We start from the raw sequence: 20,923 nt of genomic DNA, 5'->3' as shown, positions 1-20,923 counted from the left end.
AAGGGCGTGCAAGTCCAGCTGCCACCTGATCTTAAGAATTGCAGACGTTGCTTTTACTTTCCTGCATGCGCCAAAACACAGTTTGGAACCAAATCCAAAGCACTGCGTGACCTGAATATATATAGGAAACTTCCAAGAAATGGGTATACCGTAAGGGAGAGTGAAACCAGTCAATGATGCACCAGGATAAAGCCACCCACTAGGAAAGCCAACGGGAGATTGTGTTTCTGCCAACAAGGCATCTGTGTACCGAACCATTCTGGTGCTGGAAGAGCCCGCACCTCTTCGAAGTTTAAAAAAAAAACTGGGAAATGGGAAGAGCTTGCTGCACACAGATCTCTCTTAAGGGGGACACTGAAAAGTGAACCGCAGAGCAGGTGCCGTACCTGTCAAACCCTAATATCCCCTGTAGACCACCTAACAGCCACCTAAGCAGTGGCACAATCATCGGATGCGCAACCAAATCAGAGGCATCCCTATACAGCAGCAGTGGATGCAATAAAAAATAATGGCTGAACTACAACTCCCAGCATCACTCACTGTTGGCCATGTTAGCCAGAGCTGCTGGGGGCTTAGCCATTAAAGCAATATTGGACCGACTATGGTTAAATGGAAAGCTTGCCAACAGCATGAGCCCTGGTGGTGCAGTGGTTAGAATGCAATATTGCAGGCAAACTCTACCCATAGCCAAGAGTTCGATCCTGACCGGCTCAAGGTTGACTCAATCTTCCACCCTTCTGAGGTTGGTAAAATGAGGGCCCAGATTATTGGGGGCAATATACTGACATTTGTAAACCGCTCAGAGAGTGCTCTAAAGCACTATGGAACGGTATAGAAGTGTAAGTGTGTTTGCTATCGCTAATATGCGCTAGGTGGAGCCTCTCTGGAAAGGCAGAACTTTGTGGAACTTGCACCTAGTATGGTACTCCTGCAGGAGGCACCTGCTCTGCCTGTGCACCGATCATTAAATACTCTTCAAACAACTTGCACCAGGATATTTATCACAGAGGACCATAGTTAAATGGAAAGCATGTAACTCCCCTTTGCCCAGCTCTGTGGGGCTCCGTGGCATCCCCGCCTGGTGCTGAAGGAGCCTTACTCCATGGTCCCTGCCTAGACCAGGAGAATGGGATCTGTAGTCCCTGGGCTCCACAAGGACCATGGTTATTTACCTTTGTTTTGCTTAAACCGGGTCTGTTGCCAGACATGGTGGCTCCATCCAGATGTCCACAATGATGCATGATTGCATCATTTATTTGTTTATTGCAAACTCTTTAATGCAGGCATTACAAAGTTCTACGACTAAAACATACCCCCAAATAACTGTAGACTTTGCACAACATGCTAAACTTGGTTGCTGCTGGCTTCGGTTACTTGATGGGGGGGGGGGACTGCCCATCTGGCTACTTTGCAGTTCAATGGCACCAACTAGCTCAATAACCCGATATGTAGGGAAGCTTTCATTGCTTCATCTACGGACAGTCACTCTTGGTCTGCCATTGGAACAAGACCGTGTTTTCTGTCTGCAAAAAAGTGTTCCGGAGTTTGAAAAGTAGCACAGAAGCCACGCTTGTTCGTCCATTCACAACTAGTTACCGAGAACCGGGCATCTCGCCCTGGCTCCAAGGCTGGCAACGCTCCCCGGCCGGCCGGGCCGATCGCCTCCCTCCGATTCCGGCCTCTGACGGCCCAGCCCTCCCCGCGCACGACTCGGCCGGACCGGACCTGCCGCCGAGGGAGAGGCGGGCTGGGAGAGGCGCCCGGGATGCCGCCGCTCCGGCCGCGCCTCCCGGGAGTCGCCCGCCCGCCGGAGCGGCTCGTCCTTGGCGCACCCGGAGAGCGGCGCCTTTCCCCGGCTGTCCAGCCCGAGCATCCTCCCGGGAGGAGCGGGCCGGGCCGGGCGGAGGCGCTTCCCGACATCGCCGAGTCCGCGGCGAGGAGGCGCAAGAAGCGGCCCGCCCGAGCACCCGCGGCGAGGAGACCCCGCGACCCGAGGCAGCCCCCGGGGAAGAGACGCGCCGCGGGCGGGCTCCCAGCAGCCGCCGGCCCCGGAGGGCTCCCGCCGCCCGGCACCCTCGCCCAGCCCTCGCCCGCCGCACTCACCTGCCGCGGGCCGCCGCCGCCGCTGCCGGGCTCGCCGGGCACGCGCTGCTGCTGCTGCTGCTGCCGCCGCCAGCCGGGCGCGAGAGCCCGGGCGGGCCGGGGGGGCGCGGGGTCCGCCTGGGCTCGGGCCGTGCCCCGCGGCTGCCAGCCGGCCTCGGGCGCCGTCCGCTCGCGGCGCAGTTCCGAGCGCAGCTCCAGGTAGCAGCCCAGCGTGACGAGGTGCAGCGCCAGCGAGAGCGCGAAGAAGCCGGCCACCGCCCGCCACGCGCCCGAGCCCCGCCGGCCGCAAGCGCAGCCGCCCCGCTCCGCCTCCAGCGGCCGCCCGGCCCGGGGAAGCGGCAGCGGCGCCCCGCGCTCCGAACCCATCGCGCCGGCCCGGCCCTACTGCGGCCGCCCCATCGCCCCGCGCCCACTCCGCGCTGCTCGCCCGCCCGCCCGCCGCCTCTTCCAGCTGCCGCCGCCGCCGCTGGAAGTTTCCCCGCCCGGAGGCGGGAAGGGAGGCCCGGAGGCGGGGCCGGCGGGAGACCGCCTCTGCGGGGGGGGGGCGCTTGGGTGCGCGCGCCTGCCCGCCTCCCTTCGCCCCTCCTGCCCGGCTGGGGGGGTCCGTGCAGCGTCCCGGGCGCCCCGTTTCCCGCGGCTCCGGCCCGGAAGGTTTCACGCCACCTGCGAGCCCACGGAAGGTCCAGGCGGTCTACGACAGGGGTCTTCAAACTTGGCCCTTTTATGACTTGTGGACTTCAACTCCCAGAATTCCTCAGCCAGCTTTGCTGGCTGAGGAATTCTGGGAGTTGAAGTCCACAAGTCATAAAAGGGCCAAGTTTGAAGACCCCTGGTCTACGACTTACAACTGTTTAGTGACCGTTCAAAGTTAGCGCGGCATTGAAAAAAGGGACTTACGACCGTTTTTCACACTTAACGACCCTTGCAGCCTTCCCCAGGGTCACGTGGTCAAAACTGAGGCGCTTGTTTCAGCTTCAGTTTTCACCCCAGACTTAAAGATGCCCCTGAAAAACATCAGGCAGGAGGATACCGCCACAAATTAGAGCAGGGGTCTTCAAATTTGGCCCTGTTATGACTTGTAGACTTCAACTCCCAGAGTTTCTCAGCCAGGCACGCTGGCTGAGGAATTCTGGGAGTTGAAGTCCACAAGTCATAAAAGGGCCAAGTTTGAAGACGCGTGAATTAGGGCTTCTGAATTTCTGCTGCCTTGTGCTCTGCTGGCAGAAATCCCCCATTTCATGTGAAGGAAATTGAAGCGTTTAGACTAGAGTCAGTACCCCAAATCCTTTTGGGTTCCCTTCAAAACACCAAACTGTAAAACTGGCCACCTCCATCCATATAACGATCTTGCATTGCCAGGAGTGCTTATGGGGGGTGGGGGTGGGGCTGCCCCGGATAGCAACTGGAAAGAGCCTCTGTGTTTGCAGGAGGCCCAGTTGCTCCTGAAACCCAAATACCTGAGAGCAACGTTGGCTGCTTCCCTTTATGTCTGGTGCCTCTTCCTCATGTCAGAGGCCCGGACCCTAACTGGGATGGGCCTCCCGCTGCAATGGCAGCCTGGAACCCTCTGCCTTCTGAAAATGCTCAGCCCGGGGATCAGAGTTGCCCCTGGCGACTGGCTGGGATTTGCTGGGGAGAATTGCTCCAGGCCGTGTGGGTTTCTTCTGGCCCTTTCTTCTCTTTCATTTGGGGACAAACAACATGACAATGCACTCAAAAGCAACGTCAGCTCAGCGGGTGGAGTTTTCATCTGTACTTCCAACAAAAGATTAACATCCAATGATGGGAAAAACAATTTGAGAAATAAACTACTGGCTTAAGGGTTGGTGCCATCAAGAGAACTTCGTTTCTAGGGCTTTTCAACCTTTTCACAGATTTCACCACTTTCGGGATATGGCAATATTCGAGTACCACCAGACACGTAGCAAGGTATCAAAAACTTGATGACCAAAAAAAGGGAAAAAGTAATAAAATACAGGTCGTCCTCAACTTACAACAGTTCGCTTAGTGACTGAAGTTACAACAGCATTGAAAAAAGTAACTTCTGAGCTTTTTCACACTTATGACTGTTGCAGCATATCAGGATTTAAAGGCTAAACAGCTTATGTAATGATGTAATAAAATGTAAGGTGGATGATGCAACAATAGGAATGACACAAGTGTGTGTATCCCTTTAAGAGTCTGAGTATAAAAGGGAAGCCTTTGCTGGAGTCTCTCTCTCTCGTCCATTTCCTGCTGTAATTGCTGTGTGTTGGGGTTTGCTGTATTACCACGTGAATGTATTTTGTTTCTACTGTATGATTGTAATATAAACCACCATTTAATACAAACCACTGTTTACTGTACTTACTCCTGGGTTACCTCAGTGCAACAAGACTGTGCATGCTTTGACAGGTTATGGGCATAGAGTGAGGAGAAACCCAGTAAGAGTTTAATCCAGAGCCAGAGGAGTCGAGGTTTGTGGTGGTTTAAAGAAGCAGGCAACATGGTTTCCATCAGCGTAATGGGAGGAGTATCTCAGCTGAATGAGACAAACTACCTCTCCTGGAGTCTGAAAATGGAGAAGGGAGGAGTTGTGGATGATAGTTGCTGATCCACCTGTAGTCCTAGATGATGGGGACCAGAGAAAGAATGAGAAAGCATTGGCCAGCATAATCCTGAGTTTAGAGGATAGCCAGCTGATACACGTGAGGGGTCTCCAGTCTGCTAAACAGTGCTGGGAAACTTTGCACAGTGTGTATGTGAGAGAGACTGCGAGCAGCAAACTTATGCTGACAAGAAAGCTAGATAAAGCACAGCTGAAGCCGGGAGAGACCACATCTACATATTTTCAGTCCATGAGGAGGACAATCCTAGAATTAGAGGAAAGAAGGATGACTTGTACTGAGTCACATAAGGTGTATGTGATGCTCAGTTCATTGGACAATTCATGGGATGTCCTAGTGACCAGTTTAGAGTCCACGCAGGAGAAGGACTTAGCCATGAGTTATTTGACTGGCTGGCTGGTTGCTGGAGGAGGAACAGAAACATCTGGAAAAGCAGCAGAGAGGGGGTGACGACAACATATAGCCCAAGCCTAGAACTGTTATATCCCAGGGTGCCGGCAGAGTAGCTGAGAAAGTTTGCATGGTGAAACGCTGCTTCACGTGTGGTTCTACAGAGCATCTCCAGAGATGCTGCCCTGAGAAGAGAAACAGAGGAGCAGTGAGACAACTGACATTTTCCCTGGCAGTGACATTAATGGGAAAAAAAACCACTTGGTTGTTGGACAGTGGGGCCAGCCAGCATATTGCAAATGACCCACAATTATTTTCCAACCTGAGATCAGCTAAACAAGCATTTGTTGGCTTGGCTAATGGACAACAGTCTGCTGTAAAAGGGGAAGGTAAAGTTTATGTAACTGGTATAGGAGAAATGGATAATGTATTTTATGTGCCAGAGTTAGACTATAATTTACTGAGTATTTCAAGCTTGGATAAACTGGGGTATGAATTACTGTTTGCAAAGTGTCTGTACACTATTAGGAAAGGTGGGAAGATTTGTGCACAAGGTATTAAACAGGATAATTTGTATGTACTAAAAAGCAGCAGGAAGGTTGTTCACAAACACTCCCAAGCATAATAACTGTGTACATTTATTACACAGAAGGTTAGGACATGCAAGTTTTAAAGTGCTGCAGAGGATGCCAGATCTAACTGAGGGACTTAAAATTTAAAAATGCAACACATATTTAGATTGTGCTATTTGCATGTATCCTGTAAGTAAGAAAAGCACAAGGCAAACAAAGTTTTGCAGTTAGTACATGCTGATTTAATTGGTCCTATGGCACCCTCTCTTGGAGGAGCTAGGTACATACTACCTAGTCTTAGTAGATGACTACACCAGGTATGGGTTCTGCTATTTAATAAAGAACAAAACTGAAGTTCTACAACGTTTTAAGCAGTGGGTGAACTTTGTAGAGAGAAAGTATGGCCATAAAGTATGCCAGCTGCAAACAGACAGGGGAACAGAGTTCATGTCTGACCATTTCCAAAGGTGACTGAGAAATTTAGGCATAAAGCATAGACGCACAAATCCATACACACCAGCAGAAAATGGGGTGGCTGAACGGAGAAATGGTATATTGCAGGCCATGAAGAACTCACTGCTGACAGATGCAGGAATGAGTAACACGTACTGGGTAGAAGCCATAAAAACAGGATATGAAGTGTTGCTATCAATGAAACTCCATATTACATGTTGTATGGAAGGAAACCTTCATTGGCTCACCTAAGGACATTTGGCCCCCTTCATGGATTACTGCCTTGTCGTGGCGAAGGGGCTTGCGTAATTCAATGAAGCTATGAGCTATGCCGTGCAGGGCCACCCAAGACGGACAGGTCATAGCAGAGAGTTCTGACAAAATGTGATCCACTGGAGAAGGAAATGGCAACCCACTCCAGTATCTTTGCCATGAAAACCCTATGGACAGTACCAAAAGGCAAAACGATATGACGCTGGAAGATGAGCCCCTCAGGTCGGAAGGCGTCCAATATGCTACTGGGGAAGAGCAGAGGGCTAGTACTAGTAGCGCCAGAAAGAATGAAGCGACTGGGCCAAAGCCGAAAGGACGCTCAGCTGTGGATATGTCTGGTGGTGAAAGGAAAGTCCGATGCTGTAAAGATTTTTTCTCCATAGGAACCTGGAATGTAAGATCCATGAATCAAGGCAAGCTGGACGTGGTCAAACAAGAGATGACAAGACTGAACATTGACATCTTAGGTATCAGTGAACTAAAATGGACAGGAATGGGTGAATTTAATTCAGATGACCATCAGGTATACTACTGCGGCAAGAATCCCTCAGAAGAAATGGAGTAGCCTTCATAGTCAATAAAAGAGTAGGAAAAGCAATACTGGGATACAATCCTCAAAATGACAGAATGATCTCAGTTCGAATCCAAGGCAAACCATTCAATATCACAGTAGTCCAAGTCTATGCCCCAACCACCGGTGCTGAAGAGGATGAAATTGACCGGTTCTATGAAGCCCTACAGCACCTTATAGAACTAACACCAAAAAATGATGTCCTTATCATCATGGGGGATTGGAATGCTAAAGTAGGAAGCCAAAAGATAACCGGAATAACAGGCAAGTTTGGCCTTGGAGTACAAAATGAAGCAGGGCACAGGCTGATAGAATTTTGTCAAGAGAATACGATGGTCATAGCAAACACTCTTTTCCAACAACCCAAGAGACGGCTCTACACATGGACATCACCAGACGGTCAACACAGAAATCAGATTGACTATATGCTCTGCAGCCAAAGATGGAGAAGCTCTATACAGTCAGTAAAAACAAGACCAGGAGCTGACTGTGGCTCAGACCATGAGCTTCTCCTTGCAAAGTTTAGGCTTAAACTGAAGAAAGTAGGGAAAAGCACCAGGCCAGTCAGGTATGAATTAAATCATATCCCCGTTGAATATACAGTAGAGGTGACAAATAGATTTAAGGAATTAGATCTGATAGACAGAGTGCCTGAAGAACTATGGACAGAGGTTCGCAACATTGTACAAGAGGTAGCAACCAAAACCATCCCAAAGAAAAAGAAATGCAAGAAAGCAAAATGGCTGTCTGAGGAAGCTTTGCAAATAGCTGAGGAAAGGAGGGAAGCAAAAGGCAAGGGAGAAAAAGAAAGATACGCCCAATTGAATGCAGAATTCCAGAGAATAGCTAGAAGAGATAAGAATGCCTTCTTAAATGAACAGTGCAAAGAAATAGAAGAAAACAATAGAATAGGGAGGACCAGAGATCTTTTCAAGAAAATTGGAGAGATGAAGGGAACGTTCAATGCAAAAATGGGCATGATAAAGGACCAAAATGGCAGGGACCTAACAGAGGCAGAAGAGATTAAGAAGAGATGGCAAAATTACACAGAAGAACTATACAAGAATGAGCTTAACGTCCCTGATAATCACAATGAGGTGGTCACTGACCTCGAGCCAGACATCCTAGAATGTGAAGTGAAGTGGGCCTTAGAAAAGCTGAGCAACAACAAAGCTAGTGGAGGTGACAGTATTCCAGCTGAGCTATTGAAAATCTTAAAAGACGATGCAGTAAAAGTGCTACACTCAATTTGCCAGCAAATTTGGAAAACTCAACAGTGGCCACAGGATTGGAAAAGATCAGTTTACATTCCAATTCCAAAGAAAGGCAGTGCCAAAGAATGTTCAAACTATCGCACCATTGCACTCATTTCTCATGCTAGTAAAGTTATGCTTAAAATCCTACAAGCTAGACTCCAGCAGTATGTGGATCGAGAACTACCAGAAGTACAGGCAGGATTTCGAAGAGGCAGAGGAACTAGAGATCAAATTGCCAACATACGCTGGATCATGGAGAAAGCTAGAGAGTTCCAGAAAAACATCTACTTCTGCTTCATTGACTATGCTAAAGCCTTTGATTGTGTGGATCATAACAAACTCTGGCAAGTTCTTAAAGAGATGGGAGTACCAGAACATCTTATTTGTCTCTTGAGAAACCTATATGCGGGCCAAGAAGCAACAGTGAGAACTGGACACGGAACCACTGATTGGTTCCAAATTGGGAAAGGAGTCCGGCAAGGCTGTATACTGTCGCCTTGCCTATTTAACTTATATGCAGAGCACATCATGAGAAAGGCAGGGCTAGATGAATCAAAAGTTGGAATTAAGATTGCTGGAAGAAATATCAACAACCTAAGATACGCAGATGATACCACTCTAATGGCAGAAAGTGAAGAGGAACTGAAGAGTCTCTTGTTGCGAGTGAAGAAGGAGAGTGCAAAAGTTGGGTTGAAGCTAAACATTAAGAAAACCAAGATCATGGCATCCGGCCCTCTCAATTCCTGGCAAATAGATGGGGAAGAAATGGAGGTAGTGACAGATTTTATTTTCCTGGGCTCCAAGATCACTGCAGATGGGGACTGCAGCCAAGAAATTAAAAGACGCTTGCTCCTGGGGAGGAAAGCCATGGCAAATCTAGACAGCACACTAAAAAGCAGAGACATCACCCTGTCAACAAAAGTGCGTATAGTCAAGGCTATGGTCTTCCCAGTTGCAATGTATGGCAGTGAAAGTTGGACCATAAGAAAGGCTGAGCGCCAAAGAATTGAAGCCTTTGAACTATGGTGCTGGAGAAGACTCCTGCGAGTTCCTTGGACTGCAAGGCGATCAAACCGGTCAGTCCTAGAGGAGATCAACCCTGACTGCTCTTTAGAAGGCCAGATCCTGAAGCTAAAACTCAAATACTTTGGCCACCTAATGAGGAGGAAGGACTCACTGGAGAAGAGCCTAATGCTGGGAAAGATTGAGGGCAATAGAAGAAGGGGACGACAGAGAATGAGGTGGCTGGATGGAGTCACTGAAGCAGTAGGCGTGAGCTTAAATGGAGCCCAGAAGATGGCAGAGGACAGGAAAGCCTGGAGGAACATTGTCCATAGGGTCGCGATGGGTCGGACACGACTTCGCAACTAACAACAACAAGGACATTTGGCAGTTGTGCCTGGGTGCATATTCCCAAAGGCACCAGAAGGAAAGGACAGAAAAAGGCCAGGAAACTTAGGTTTGTAGGATATCAGCCAGGTTCCAAGGAATATAGATTTTCAGATGGAACAAGGAAGGTTGTGATCTCAAGGTTTGCCAGTTTTGCAGAACAAAATAATTGGGACAGGGCATATGCTAACACCAAGGTGTTCATGCCAACAAGTAGCATTAGTTCTCAGGAAGGAGAGGCTACAGAAAGTCCAACGAAGGAAGAACAGGATAGCAGGTCAGAGATAAAAGGGATAGATGAGGATAGACCTGAGATAAAGAGGGAAGTAACAAAAACTCAGGACAGGTGATCGATTCACAGCAAGTGGGGTTAGAGCATATAGTGTAAGGTATGAACCCTGTAATTATCAAGAGATGTTATCATTACCTCAAGTAGAAAAGGGTAAATGGAAGGACACAGTAACGAACTGCCGTATATGGCAGGAATGTAACCAGGAAAAAAAAAGTTCAATTGTTCAATTATTCGATATATTGACTAAGTCAGGGATAGGCAACCTCGGCTCTTTTATGCTGACTCAGGAATTCTGGGAGTTGAAGTCCATGAATCATAAAAGAGCCGAGGTTGCCTACCCCTGGACTAAGTGTTTAAATGTAAGCAGGCATCAGTGTAAAAGCATTTGATTTAACAGCTGTTTAGCTTTAAATGGGAGGAGTGTCAGGATAATGGTTTAAAGCTAAACAGCTTATGTAATGATGAATAAAATGTAAGGTGGATAATGCAATGATAGGAATGACTCAGCAAGTGTGTGTATCCCTTTAAGAGTCTGAGTATGAAAGGGAGGGCTTTGCTGGAGTCTCTCTCTCTCTCTCTCTCTCTCTCTCTCTCTCTCTCTCTCTCTCTCTCTCTCTCTCTCTCTCTCTCTCTCTCTCTCTCTCGTCTGTTTCCTGCTGTAACTGCTGTCTGTTGGGAGTGTGCTGTATTACCATGTGTATATATTTTGTTTCTAGTGTATGATTGTAGATAGTGTAATATAAACCGCCATTTAATACAAACCACTGTTTACTGTATTTTTTCCTGGGTTACCTCAGAGCAATAAAACTGTGCATGCTCTGACATCCCCAGGGTCATGTGATTTACATTCAGATGTTTGGCAACTGATTCATACTTATGACAATCACAGTGTCCTAGGATCATGTGATCACCTTTTGCAACTTTTTAACAAGCAAAGTTAATGGCTGGGGGGGGCATGGCCAGCTCAACGTCGCTCAGGTCAGGGGACCCCTGTGGGGTGTGCGAGTGGGGCTGTGCGGGGGATCCAGAGGTCTCTGGTGGAGGGCAGTGGGACTGGGGTAGATGCCAGGGCATGGTCCACTGGAGGACCCTCGCCGTCCTCTTAGGCTGCGTTGGGGACTCCCGGAGAGTGGTGTGGGCTGCCCAGAGTGCTGGGCAGCAGAGGGCAAACACCCAGCCCAGCCCTCAAGCTCCCAGGGCACCAGGACCCTGCAGCCCAACCCAGTCCAGCCCCACTTCCCCAAGGGGGCACCTGACTGTGCTTACCTCCTTGTCAAGGCTGCTGCTGCTGATGTGCCCACTCTCCTTGGCCAGGATGCTTATGGCGGGTGCAGGAGGGCAAAGTGTTTGGGTCAGAGGGAGGCCCACTCCCTCTCCACATGAGGAGACCTGGCTTTGTAACCAAAGCATCCTGAGCGATAGGATGGGAGACCATCAGGATAGGCCAGGAGGAGGGGGCAAGGGGATGGCGAAAGGGCAGCAGGGCTGCTGGTGGCCGTGCCTAAGGCAGGACTTCACTGAGACCCTCCCTCCCTCTCATTACAATCTCCCTCCTTCCTTCCTTGCTTCCTCCATCCCTTCCTTCCCTCTTTCTCTGCCTCTCTGCTTCTCATTCCGATCTCCCTTCCTTCCTCCCTTCCCTCCCTCTCATTGTCTCTTTCTTCCTCCCTTCCCTCCCTCTCATTGTCTTCCTTCCTTCTTTCCTTCCTTCCTTCCTTCCTTCCTTCCTGCCTGCCTGCCTTCCTGCCTCCCTTTCTCATTCCCATCTCCTTCCTCCTCCCTCCCTCTGTGCCCAGGAAGGGACAAGGGGAGTGGGAGAGGCTGCCAGCGTGGCTGGTGGCCTTGCTGCCGGTGGCCATGGCTTGAAGGGCCACTGTGAATTCCTGGACAAGGGGCGCACAGCCTTAAGTGGCGGGAAGATATTTGCGATGAGGGAGAGAGAAAAACAGGCAAGAAATGCAGCGGGGGAGGGGATCCCCCTCCATGAGGAATGAAGAAAGTCACCATCCCAAAAGGAGACCAAGAAGTGGCCCTCGCCCACTTGACACACCCAGCTCTGTCGGCTCCAGGGGAGGGGATGCTGCGAGCAGAGTGAGTCCACGTTATTTGCACTATGCCACCCAGACCCCGCCCCAGCCTTCCTGGTTTCAGCAGGCAGCGGCGCGCTCTACTCACTGTGCAGAGAGGCTGGGCCAGGTGAGGCGGAGCTGGCGAGAAGCCAAACCTGCCTGGACATGCACAGAGGAGGTGGCGAGCGCCTGGCGCCTGGCGTCCAGGTGACTGTTTTGCCCTGCTGGCTGACCCTGTTCGGAGTGCTTCCCTTTCACCCGATACGTGTAGTCCTCAAATTATAACAAGTGAGCCCAAAATTTATGTTGCTAAGCGAAACATTTCTTAAGTGAACTTTGCCCCATTTTACAACCTTTCTTGCCACAGTTGTTAAGCGAATCACTACAGTTATTAAGTTAGTAACACAGCTGTTAAGTGAATCTGGGTTCTTCCCCATTGACTTTGCTTGTCAGAAGATCATAAAAGGGGATCACGTGACCTTGGGACACTGCAATGGTCATAAGTATGAACCAATGGCCAAGCCTCCCAATTTTGATCCCATGACCCTCGGGATGCTGCAATGATAGCAGGTGTGAAAAACGGTCATAAGTCACTTTTTTCAGTGCTGTTGTAAACCTGAACAGTTTCTAAATGAACTGGTGTAAGTCAAGAATCAGCTGTATAAAGTAAGAGACACAGGAAGCATGCCCAGGTCAGCCATAAAGGACTCAAATGTGTATACACTAACACTCAAAGGGTGTTTAAGTTGCAGCAACTTTGGGAGAGAATGACCATGTCATATTGGAATTCAATATAATGCAGACACAAACAATAAAACATAATCAAACTAGTGTCTTAGATTTTAAAAGAGCTGATTTCAGCAAACACAGGGTGAGTTTGGGAAGGATTCCATGTTCCATGTAGTTCCAGGCACCTCTTTATTTACCCATGTTACACTACTGTTGGACAACTAGCACTGGCTCCAAGTTTTGTTTTGTTTTTTCTGGGTAAAATTCAATGTAAATCATGTGATCATGGGGATGCTGCAACAGTCATAAGTGTGAAAAATGGTCATAAGGCACTTCTTCCAGTGCCGTTGTAACTTTGAATGGTCACTAAATGAACTGTTGTAAGTCAAGGACTGCCTGTACAGATGTATAGGGCCATGCAAACAAGGCCCTACAAACAACGTTGCTCATGATTGGCATCTCCAAGGAATGCTTAACATTGCATGTTCAAAAATCTTTTACCCCAGTTTGCTGCTGACTTGACGCAAACTCTTCCTCTGCTGGACCGAGATCCACAGGCATTAAAATACATCTTGAGCTTCCTTTTTTCCACCTGTCTTCACTCTTTTCTTTTCCTAATTTCTAGGGTTCAATAAAGAATTGAGGCTGTTATGCTCCAAATGCCAAAAGTCAAGTTATTCGTCCAAACACACATAGGTGAGATGATGCTGTGTCAATTTAAAAAAAAAAATCCTAGTTTTGTAACGCTATTCAAACAAATATTAAATCCGAAGCAAATAAGTTTTATAAAAATGGCAATTACTCAGCCTACTTTCAGCACCTAATTAAAGCAAACTTTGGCACGATGCACAGCAGTGATTGCCAAATCCCACATTTTGAAGATTTCAGCTCTGCCCTATTCTTAGCCAATAAATTCGACATCAACACATGTTGAATCATAAGCCTGCAATGCCAGCGATCCATCTGGTGGATGATTTTTCTTCCAGACTTTCAAGCCTCCTCTTGCAACTCTGAGCAGAACTCTGATGACTAAAGAAGAGACATGCAAGGCTGTGTGTGTGTGTGTGCGTGTCAATAGGCATTCTGCTTTCTGACCACCACCACAATTGACCTGCTGTTTCAGTGCTCGCTGTGCTTGGGGCTACTTGCCAGTGCTGTGCTGTGCAAGTAAGGTGGCTGGCAGCAGTAACCAACATATCGGTTATGTCCGGGGAATAGGGCCTTTCCTAGATCTGCTTGCCTGTCTATATCCCTTATCCTTTGCTTCAGGTTTGTTTTCAATCAATCAGAATAGAGCTGGGAGGGACCTTGGAGGTCTTCTAGTCCAGCCCCCTGCTCAAGCAGGAGACCCTATACCAGACATGTCAAACACAAGGCCCGGGGGCCGGATTTGGCCCGCGAAATGGTTTCATGCGGCCTGCGAAGCCATCCTGGAAACAGTGAGGGAACGGCCCCCACTGCCTTGGCCCTGGCCCAGAGACCCTCCTTCTGCCAGAGACCCTCAGATCTGTCCCACTCCTGCCCAGGCCCCCATAGGCACCCTTGAGGCGAACGATGTAGAGCTGGCCACGCCCACCCAGTAGGCCACGCCCACCCAGACCATACCCACCCGGCCCCCTGAGGGCAACGGCAATGCTGATGCGGCCCTCAATGAAATTGAGTTTGACACCCCTGCCCTATACCATTTCAGACAAGTGGCTGTCCAGTCTCTTCTTAAAAACCTCCAGTGATGAAGCCCCTACAACTTCTGAAGGCAACTTCTGTTCCACTGGTTAATTGTTCTCACTGTTAGGAAGTTTCTCCTTAATTCCAGGTTGCTTCTCTCCTTGATTAGTTTCCATCCATTGTTTCTTTTTCCTGCCCTCTGGTGCTTTGAAAAATAAGTTGATCCCCTCCTTTTTGTAGCAGTCCTTAAAATACTGCTATCATGTCCCCCCAGTCCTTCTTTTCTCAAGATTGGCCTTTCCCAAATCTTGCAACCTTTCTTCATATGTTTTAGTTTCCAGGCCTTTAATCATCTTAGTTGTTCTTCTTTGCACTTTTTCCAAAGTTTTGCCTGATCCTATTCCCTTTTCACAACGGTGGAGGGAGAGGAACCCAAATTTGAAAGATTAGGTTCAACAGCCTCGACCCAAGTGGGATAAATCACCTGAACTGTGCGATAGGCAGCAAATACATTTGATAATCAGACAAATGAAGCTGAAAATTGTCCTAAAGAACTAATGGTGGTAAACCTTGAAATTTATCCAAAGGCTTATAGAAGCCAGAGATGCTCTTCTCAACTTTGTTCATGCCTGTCCACAGTCCTGCATCTGAGACACAGCGTGGCATATTGAGAGCTGCTTGGATCAATTTGGATTGTTCCCTTGCCAGAGAGGTGAAACATGAAGCTGGGGAGGTGGGGGGGGGGGCAATCAGAGTCCCATGAAGGAACTGGGTTAGCAGCTTTGCCTGAAATTGCTTAGGTGGGGCCGGAACAGAACGTCCTCCCTTGGATGTACTGACAAACATTTAATGATGGGATTGGCAGAGTTTTGACCAGTAGTCTTTCCAAAACCCTCACTTGGGCCCCTGGGCAATGGACGGGTTCTGCTATTAGATGTCTCTTGGCATCTCTGGGGCAGAAGGCTGACCTAGCCTCGATCTCGGCCTCAACCCCAGCTCTCCATCCATCCCAAGTGGCACAGGTGAAATGCATTGGCCAGGGTCTGGATGGGGCAGAACAGTTGTTGTTGTTGTTAGTTGCGAAGTCGTGTCCGACCCATCGCGACCCTATGGACAATGTTCCTCCAGGCTTTCCTGTCCTCTACCATCTTCTGGAGTCCATCTAGGCTCACACCTACTGCTTCAGTGACTCCATCCAGCCACCTCATTCTCTGTCGTCCCCTTCTTCTATTGCCCTCAATCTTTCCCAGCATTAGGCTCTTCTCCAGTGAGTCCTTCCTCCTCATTAGGTGGCCAAAGTATTTGAGTTTTAGCTTCAGGATCTGGCCTTCTAAAGAGCAGTCAGGGTTGATCTCCTCTAGGACTGACCGGTTTGATCGCCTTGCAGTCCAAGGGACTCGCAGGAGTCTTCTCCAGCACCAGAGTTCAAAGGCCTCAATTCTTTTGCGCTCAGCCTTTCTTATGGTCCAACTTTCACTGCCATACATTGCAACTGGGAAGACCATAGCCTTGACTATACGCACTTTTGTTGACAGGGTGATGTCTCTGCTTTTTAGTGTGCTGTCTAGATTTGCCATGGCTTTCCTCCCGAGGAGCAAGCATCTTTTAATTTCTTGACTACAGTCCCCATCTGCAGTGATCTTGGAGCCCAGGAAAATAAAATCTGTCACTACCTCCATTTCTTCCCCATCTATTTGCCAAGGATTGAGAGGGCCGGATGCCATGATCTTGGTTTTCTTAATGTTAAGTTTTAACCCAACTTTTGCACTCTCCTTCTTCACTCGCAACAAGAGGCTCTTCAGTTCCTCTTCACTTTCTGCCATTAGAGTGGTATCATCTGCATATCTTAGGTTGTTGATATTTCTTCCAGCAATCTTAATTCCAACTTTTGACTCCTCTAGCCCTGCCTTTCTCATGATGTGCTCTGCATATAAGTTAAATAGGCAAGGCGACAGTATACAGCCTTGCCGGACACCTTTCCCAATTTGGAACCAATCAGTGGTTCCGTGTCCAGTTCTCACTGTTGCTTCTTGGCCCGCATATAGGTTTCTCAAGAGACAAATAAGATGTTCTGGTACTCCCATCTCTTTAAGAACTTGCCACCGTTTGTTATGATCCACACAATCAAAGGCTTTAGCATAGTCAATGAAGCAGAAGTAGATGTTTTTCTGGAACTCTGTAGCTTTCTCCATGATCCAGCGTATGTTGGCTATTTGATCTCTAGTTCCTCTGCCTCTTCGAAATCCTGCCTGTACTTCTGGTAGTTCTCGATCCACATACTGCTGGAGTCTAGCTTGTAGGATTTTAAGCATAACTTTGCTAGCATGAGAAATGAGTGCAATGGTGCGATAGTTGGAACATTCTTTGGCACTGCCTTTCTTTGCCATTTCCTTCTTTGCCATTTCCTTCTCCAGTGGATCACGTTTTGTCAGAACTCTCTGCTATGACCTGTCCGTCTTGGGTGGCCCTGCACGGCATAGCTCATAGCTTCATTGAATTACGCAAGCCCCTTCGCCACGACAAGGCAGTAATCCATGAAGGGGGGGGGCAGAACAGGCTTCAGCTCAATTCTAACAAGGCTGAACAGAAGCCTTGGGTTGAGAAGGTCACCATCCGGGCGCTTGCCCGGTCAAGACTTGGAGGTCCTTTTACAGTTGCATCTACTGCTTATAGAGCCTGTCACAGGAGGGTCTTTGCAGAGTTTCACCTTGTGTGCTCATGGCCCTTTAGACAGCCAATCGCACTGGCTGTCAGAGCTGCCAGTCTGCCATGAACTTTGGGGGGAGCGAGGGGGATGGGCAGGGGGAAGTGAAACTGATGAAGTTGGTAGGGAGAGGCATGCCTCTTCAAGGTCATTGCCCTGGGAGAAGAATGCAAGACCACAGCAGAAACAATTTACTCAAATACAATTGGACAATAAAGGGCCAGGGAGGAGAGGAACTTAGGACACTGAGCTTGTCGATCAGAAGGTCGGCAGTTTGGTGGATCAAATCCCGAGTGCCGCGTAACAGAGTGAGCGCCTGTTACTCGTCCCAGCTTCTGCTAACCTAGCAGTTCGAAAGCACGTAAAAATGCAAGTAGAAAAATAGGGACCACTCCGGTGGGAAGGTAACAGCGTTCTGTGTGCCTTTGGCGTCTAGTCATGCCGGCCACATGACCACGGAGACATCCTCGGACAAGCGCTGGCTCTTCGGCTTTGAAACAGAGATGAGCACCGGCCCCTAGAGTTGGAAACGACTAGCACGCATGTGCGGGAGAACCTTTACCTTTACCTTTTTACAATTGGACAATAAAGGGCCAGGGAGGAGAGGAACTGAATGGGGACAGTTAATGGGGAAAATGTTGGTGTGACCCTCAGTTCTAGCTTTGCTTCACTGCAATTCACTTGAATTCTAATAAAACTATTCCTTTTGCAAGAAATTGAGCCAAGGGTCTTTTCTACTTAGAGTCCAAGCTGAGGCAGGGCTGGCTCTGGCCACCTCACGACTGGATTATTGCCATGAGCTTTTCATGGCTCTGGAAGCCACCCAGAAGCTACAACAGGTTGAAACTGCAGCAGCAGAGGCAGAAATGGGTGGTGCTTGGTGTGCCCCTGTGTCACCACTCTTCTGTGAGTTGTGTTGTTTATCAGATGGTTTCCAGGTGCAACTCAAGGTGTTGTTACCAATAAATCTCTGTGTGACTGCATGTCTCCAGTCATTCCTGCTTGTCCAATAACTTCCAGCAGTGTGCGCGCTCCAAGTCCCCGCCATTAAACATTACCATCTTGCAACACCGAGGAAGCCTTCTGGGTTTGTCCCTCTGCCACCTGGAGTAACATTCCCCCAGAGACAAGGAGGAGGCCCCTCCCTCCTGGGGTTCCAGAAAGCCTGGAAAGTCTGCTTTGATGTTTGTTGTTGTTTAATGGCTTGTTTTGTTTTGTGGTTTAGTTAGCAGAGCATTTTAGCCTGGACTGCTTATTGATTTCATATCTTTACTTGTTTTTATGTTGGTTTTTGTTCTGTGTGCCACCAGGGTATAGTGGTGGTGGTGGTGGAGGAGGAGGAGGAGGAGGAAGAGGAGGAGGAGGAGGAGAAGAAAGAAAGAAAGAAAGAAAGAAAGAAAGAAAGAAAGAAAGAAAGAAAGAAAGAAAGAAAGAAAGAAAGAAAGAAAATGTACCAGATAATTTCCTTCGGGAATAGGGCGGTATAAAAATTTAATTAAATAAAATAAATAAATAAAAAGAAAACAGAGCATTGGAAAAATGTCAGAAGGACAGTGAGATACTGAAACCAGTGTACCATGAAAATAAGTGTAGTCCTCAACTTACAGTCACAACTGAGCCCAAAATTTCTGTTGTTAAGTGAAACAGTTAAGTGAGTTTTGCCCCATTTTACAACTTTTCTTGCCACAGTTGTTAAGTGAATCACTGCAGTTATTAACCCGGTCCTTCAGTGAATCTGGCTTCCGCCTTGACTTTGCTTGTCAGAAGGTCGTAAAAGGGGATCACGTGATCCTGGGACGCTGCAACGGTCATAAGTATGAACCAGTTGCCACGCATCTGAATTTTGATCACGTGATCATGGGGCTGATGCGTAACTGTGAAAAACGGTCATAAGTCACATTTTTCAGTGCCACTGTCACTTTTTTTGAAAAAAATTTTTATTAGTTTTTATAGGGTTAAAGGGGAAAGTAGGGACATGGGGATTTGGGATAGGGTAGAGGAAGGGTTAAAGGTAAGGGTTGGGGTTTCCCCCAATAACGTTCAATACTTGGCAAACAGCATGTTGTCTGGGTAAATATATATAAATAAAAATAATGAGGCTAACAATAACACTGATAGATATAATAAATTATCAAAAACAATACTAAATTTTCAATGTACGATAGCATTCTTAGTCAAATAAATTCAAAGTTGCATATCACATTCCTTTCTCTCTATCTCGTTTATCTAGCCATTGATAAAATTTATTCCAAGTTCTGTAATAAACTGAATGCTCTTTCTCTTTAATCTCTAAGGTTAATCTATCCATTTCTGCACAATCCAATATTTTCTTAATTAATACTTCTTCAGTCGTTGACTTTTCATTTTTCCAATATTTGGCATACATAATTCTCGCTGCTGTCAATACATGTAACATTAAGTATCCGGTCTCCTTATCATAGTTAGGGCCTATCATTCCTAAGAGAAACAATTCTGGTTTAAGTTTTATTTGTTTTTTAATCATCTTCTCTAACCATAAATGTATCTTAAGCCAAAACCTTTTTGCTTTAGGACATGTCCACCAGATATGATAATAAGTACCTGGTCTTTGCTTACATTTCGAACAAACATTTGAAGTATTTTTAAACATTTTAGCTAGTGTCACTGATGTGCCATCTCTAAAACTTTTTATACAAATTTTCTTTATATGATACAGCTTTGGTTAATCTAATATTTCTATCCCATAGCTTTTCCCATTCTTCAAGCTCTATAGCAGACATGTCAAACACAAGGCCCGGGGGCCGAATCCGGCCCGTGAAGTGGGTTCATGTGGCCCACGAAGCCATTCTGGAAACAATGAGGGAACGGCCCCTGCTGCCTTGGCCCTGGCCCAGGCCAGCTGGGAGCCAATGTACAATTTCGTGGTGGTCATCTATGCTGAAATACATTCAGTCTTAGCTTCACAAGGCCGTCTGGAAACAGTGAGGGACCTGCCCATGCCACATCGGCACTGCCCCCTGGGCGCAAGCTGGGGAGGTATCACCCTTTGTGAGAAATTAAGAAATGCACCATCGCCTGGAAGTGGCCAACATGTGACCCTGCCTACTTTGGGCAGGCTAGGGCCTGGGCAGCGTTGTGCTTCTCTTCAGATTCGTGCCATCCGGCTCAGCCTCTCGGCACTGTCAGGAAAGTGCCCCACTGCCTGCCAAAACCGGGCAGGCTGGGGGCTGGGCAGCACTGTGCAGGTAACATCGACTCTCATGCTGCTCATGGCATCCCCTCCCCCAGAGCCCACCAAGATGGATATGTGAAGTAGGTGAGGGCCATGTGCTGGCCACTTCCAGGCAGTGGTGCATTTCTTGATTCCTCATGAAGGATGACACTTCCCCAGCTGCGTTTCTTGCCTGTTTTTCTCCCTCCCTCATCTCAAATATTTTCCCACCACTCAAAGGAAGGAAGGAAGGAAGGAAGGTGAGGGGGGGTCTGAGGGAAGTCCTGCCTTAGTCCTTCCCTGCTGCCCTTTCACCATCCCCTTGCCCCCTCCTCCTGGCCTATCCTGGGGGGTCTCCAATCCTATTGCTAAGAAAGGTTTGGATACAAAGCCAGGTCTCCTCACATGGAGAGGGAGTGGGCCTCCCTTTTAACTTTGCCCTCATACCCATCATGAGCAACCTGGCTAAGGAGAGCAAGCACAGCAGCAGCAGCCTTGAGGAGGAGGTAGGTGCAGCTGGCCGCCACCTTGGGGAAGTGGAGCTGGGCTTAGTGCCATGGGTGCTTGACGGCTAGGCTGGGCATTTGACCTCCACGCCACCATCCAACCCTCCCCGAGGCCTGAGAGGAACAGTGAGGCTCCTCCAGTGGACCATGCCTTG

General features: G+C 48.3%; 1 protein-coding gene across 1 annotated transcript in view; it reads right to left on the bottom strand.

The window, feature by feature from the left end:
* Positions 1–2,469, bottom strand: part of EDA (ectodysplasin A) — a gene marked incomplete at its 5' end in the record, with an annotated part of 82,263 nt that extends 79,794 nt beyond the window's left edge. The window contains one exon of the mRNA XM_083371778.1: positions 2,104–2,469. Within this exon, the coding sequence (XP_083227904.1) occupies positions 2,104–2,469 (366 nt within the window). The remainder of the gene's footprint in view (positions 1–2,103) is intronic.
* Between the last annotated feature and the right edge of the window lie 18,454 nt (positions 2,470–20,923).

Source organism: Vipera ursinii (assembly GCF_947247035.1).
Source record: "Vipera ursinii genome assembly, chromosome: 12".
NCBI lineage: Eukaryota > Metazoa > Chordata > Lepidosauria > Squamata > Viperidae > Vipera > Vipera ursinii.
This window is presented reverse-complemented; position numbering and strand designations above follow the sequence as displayed.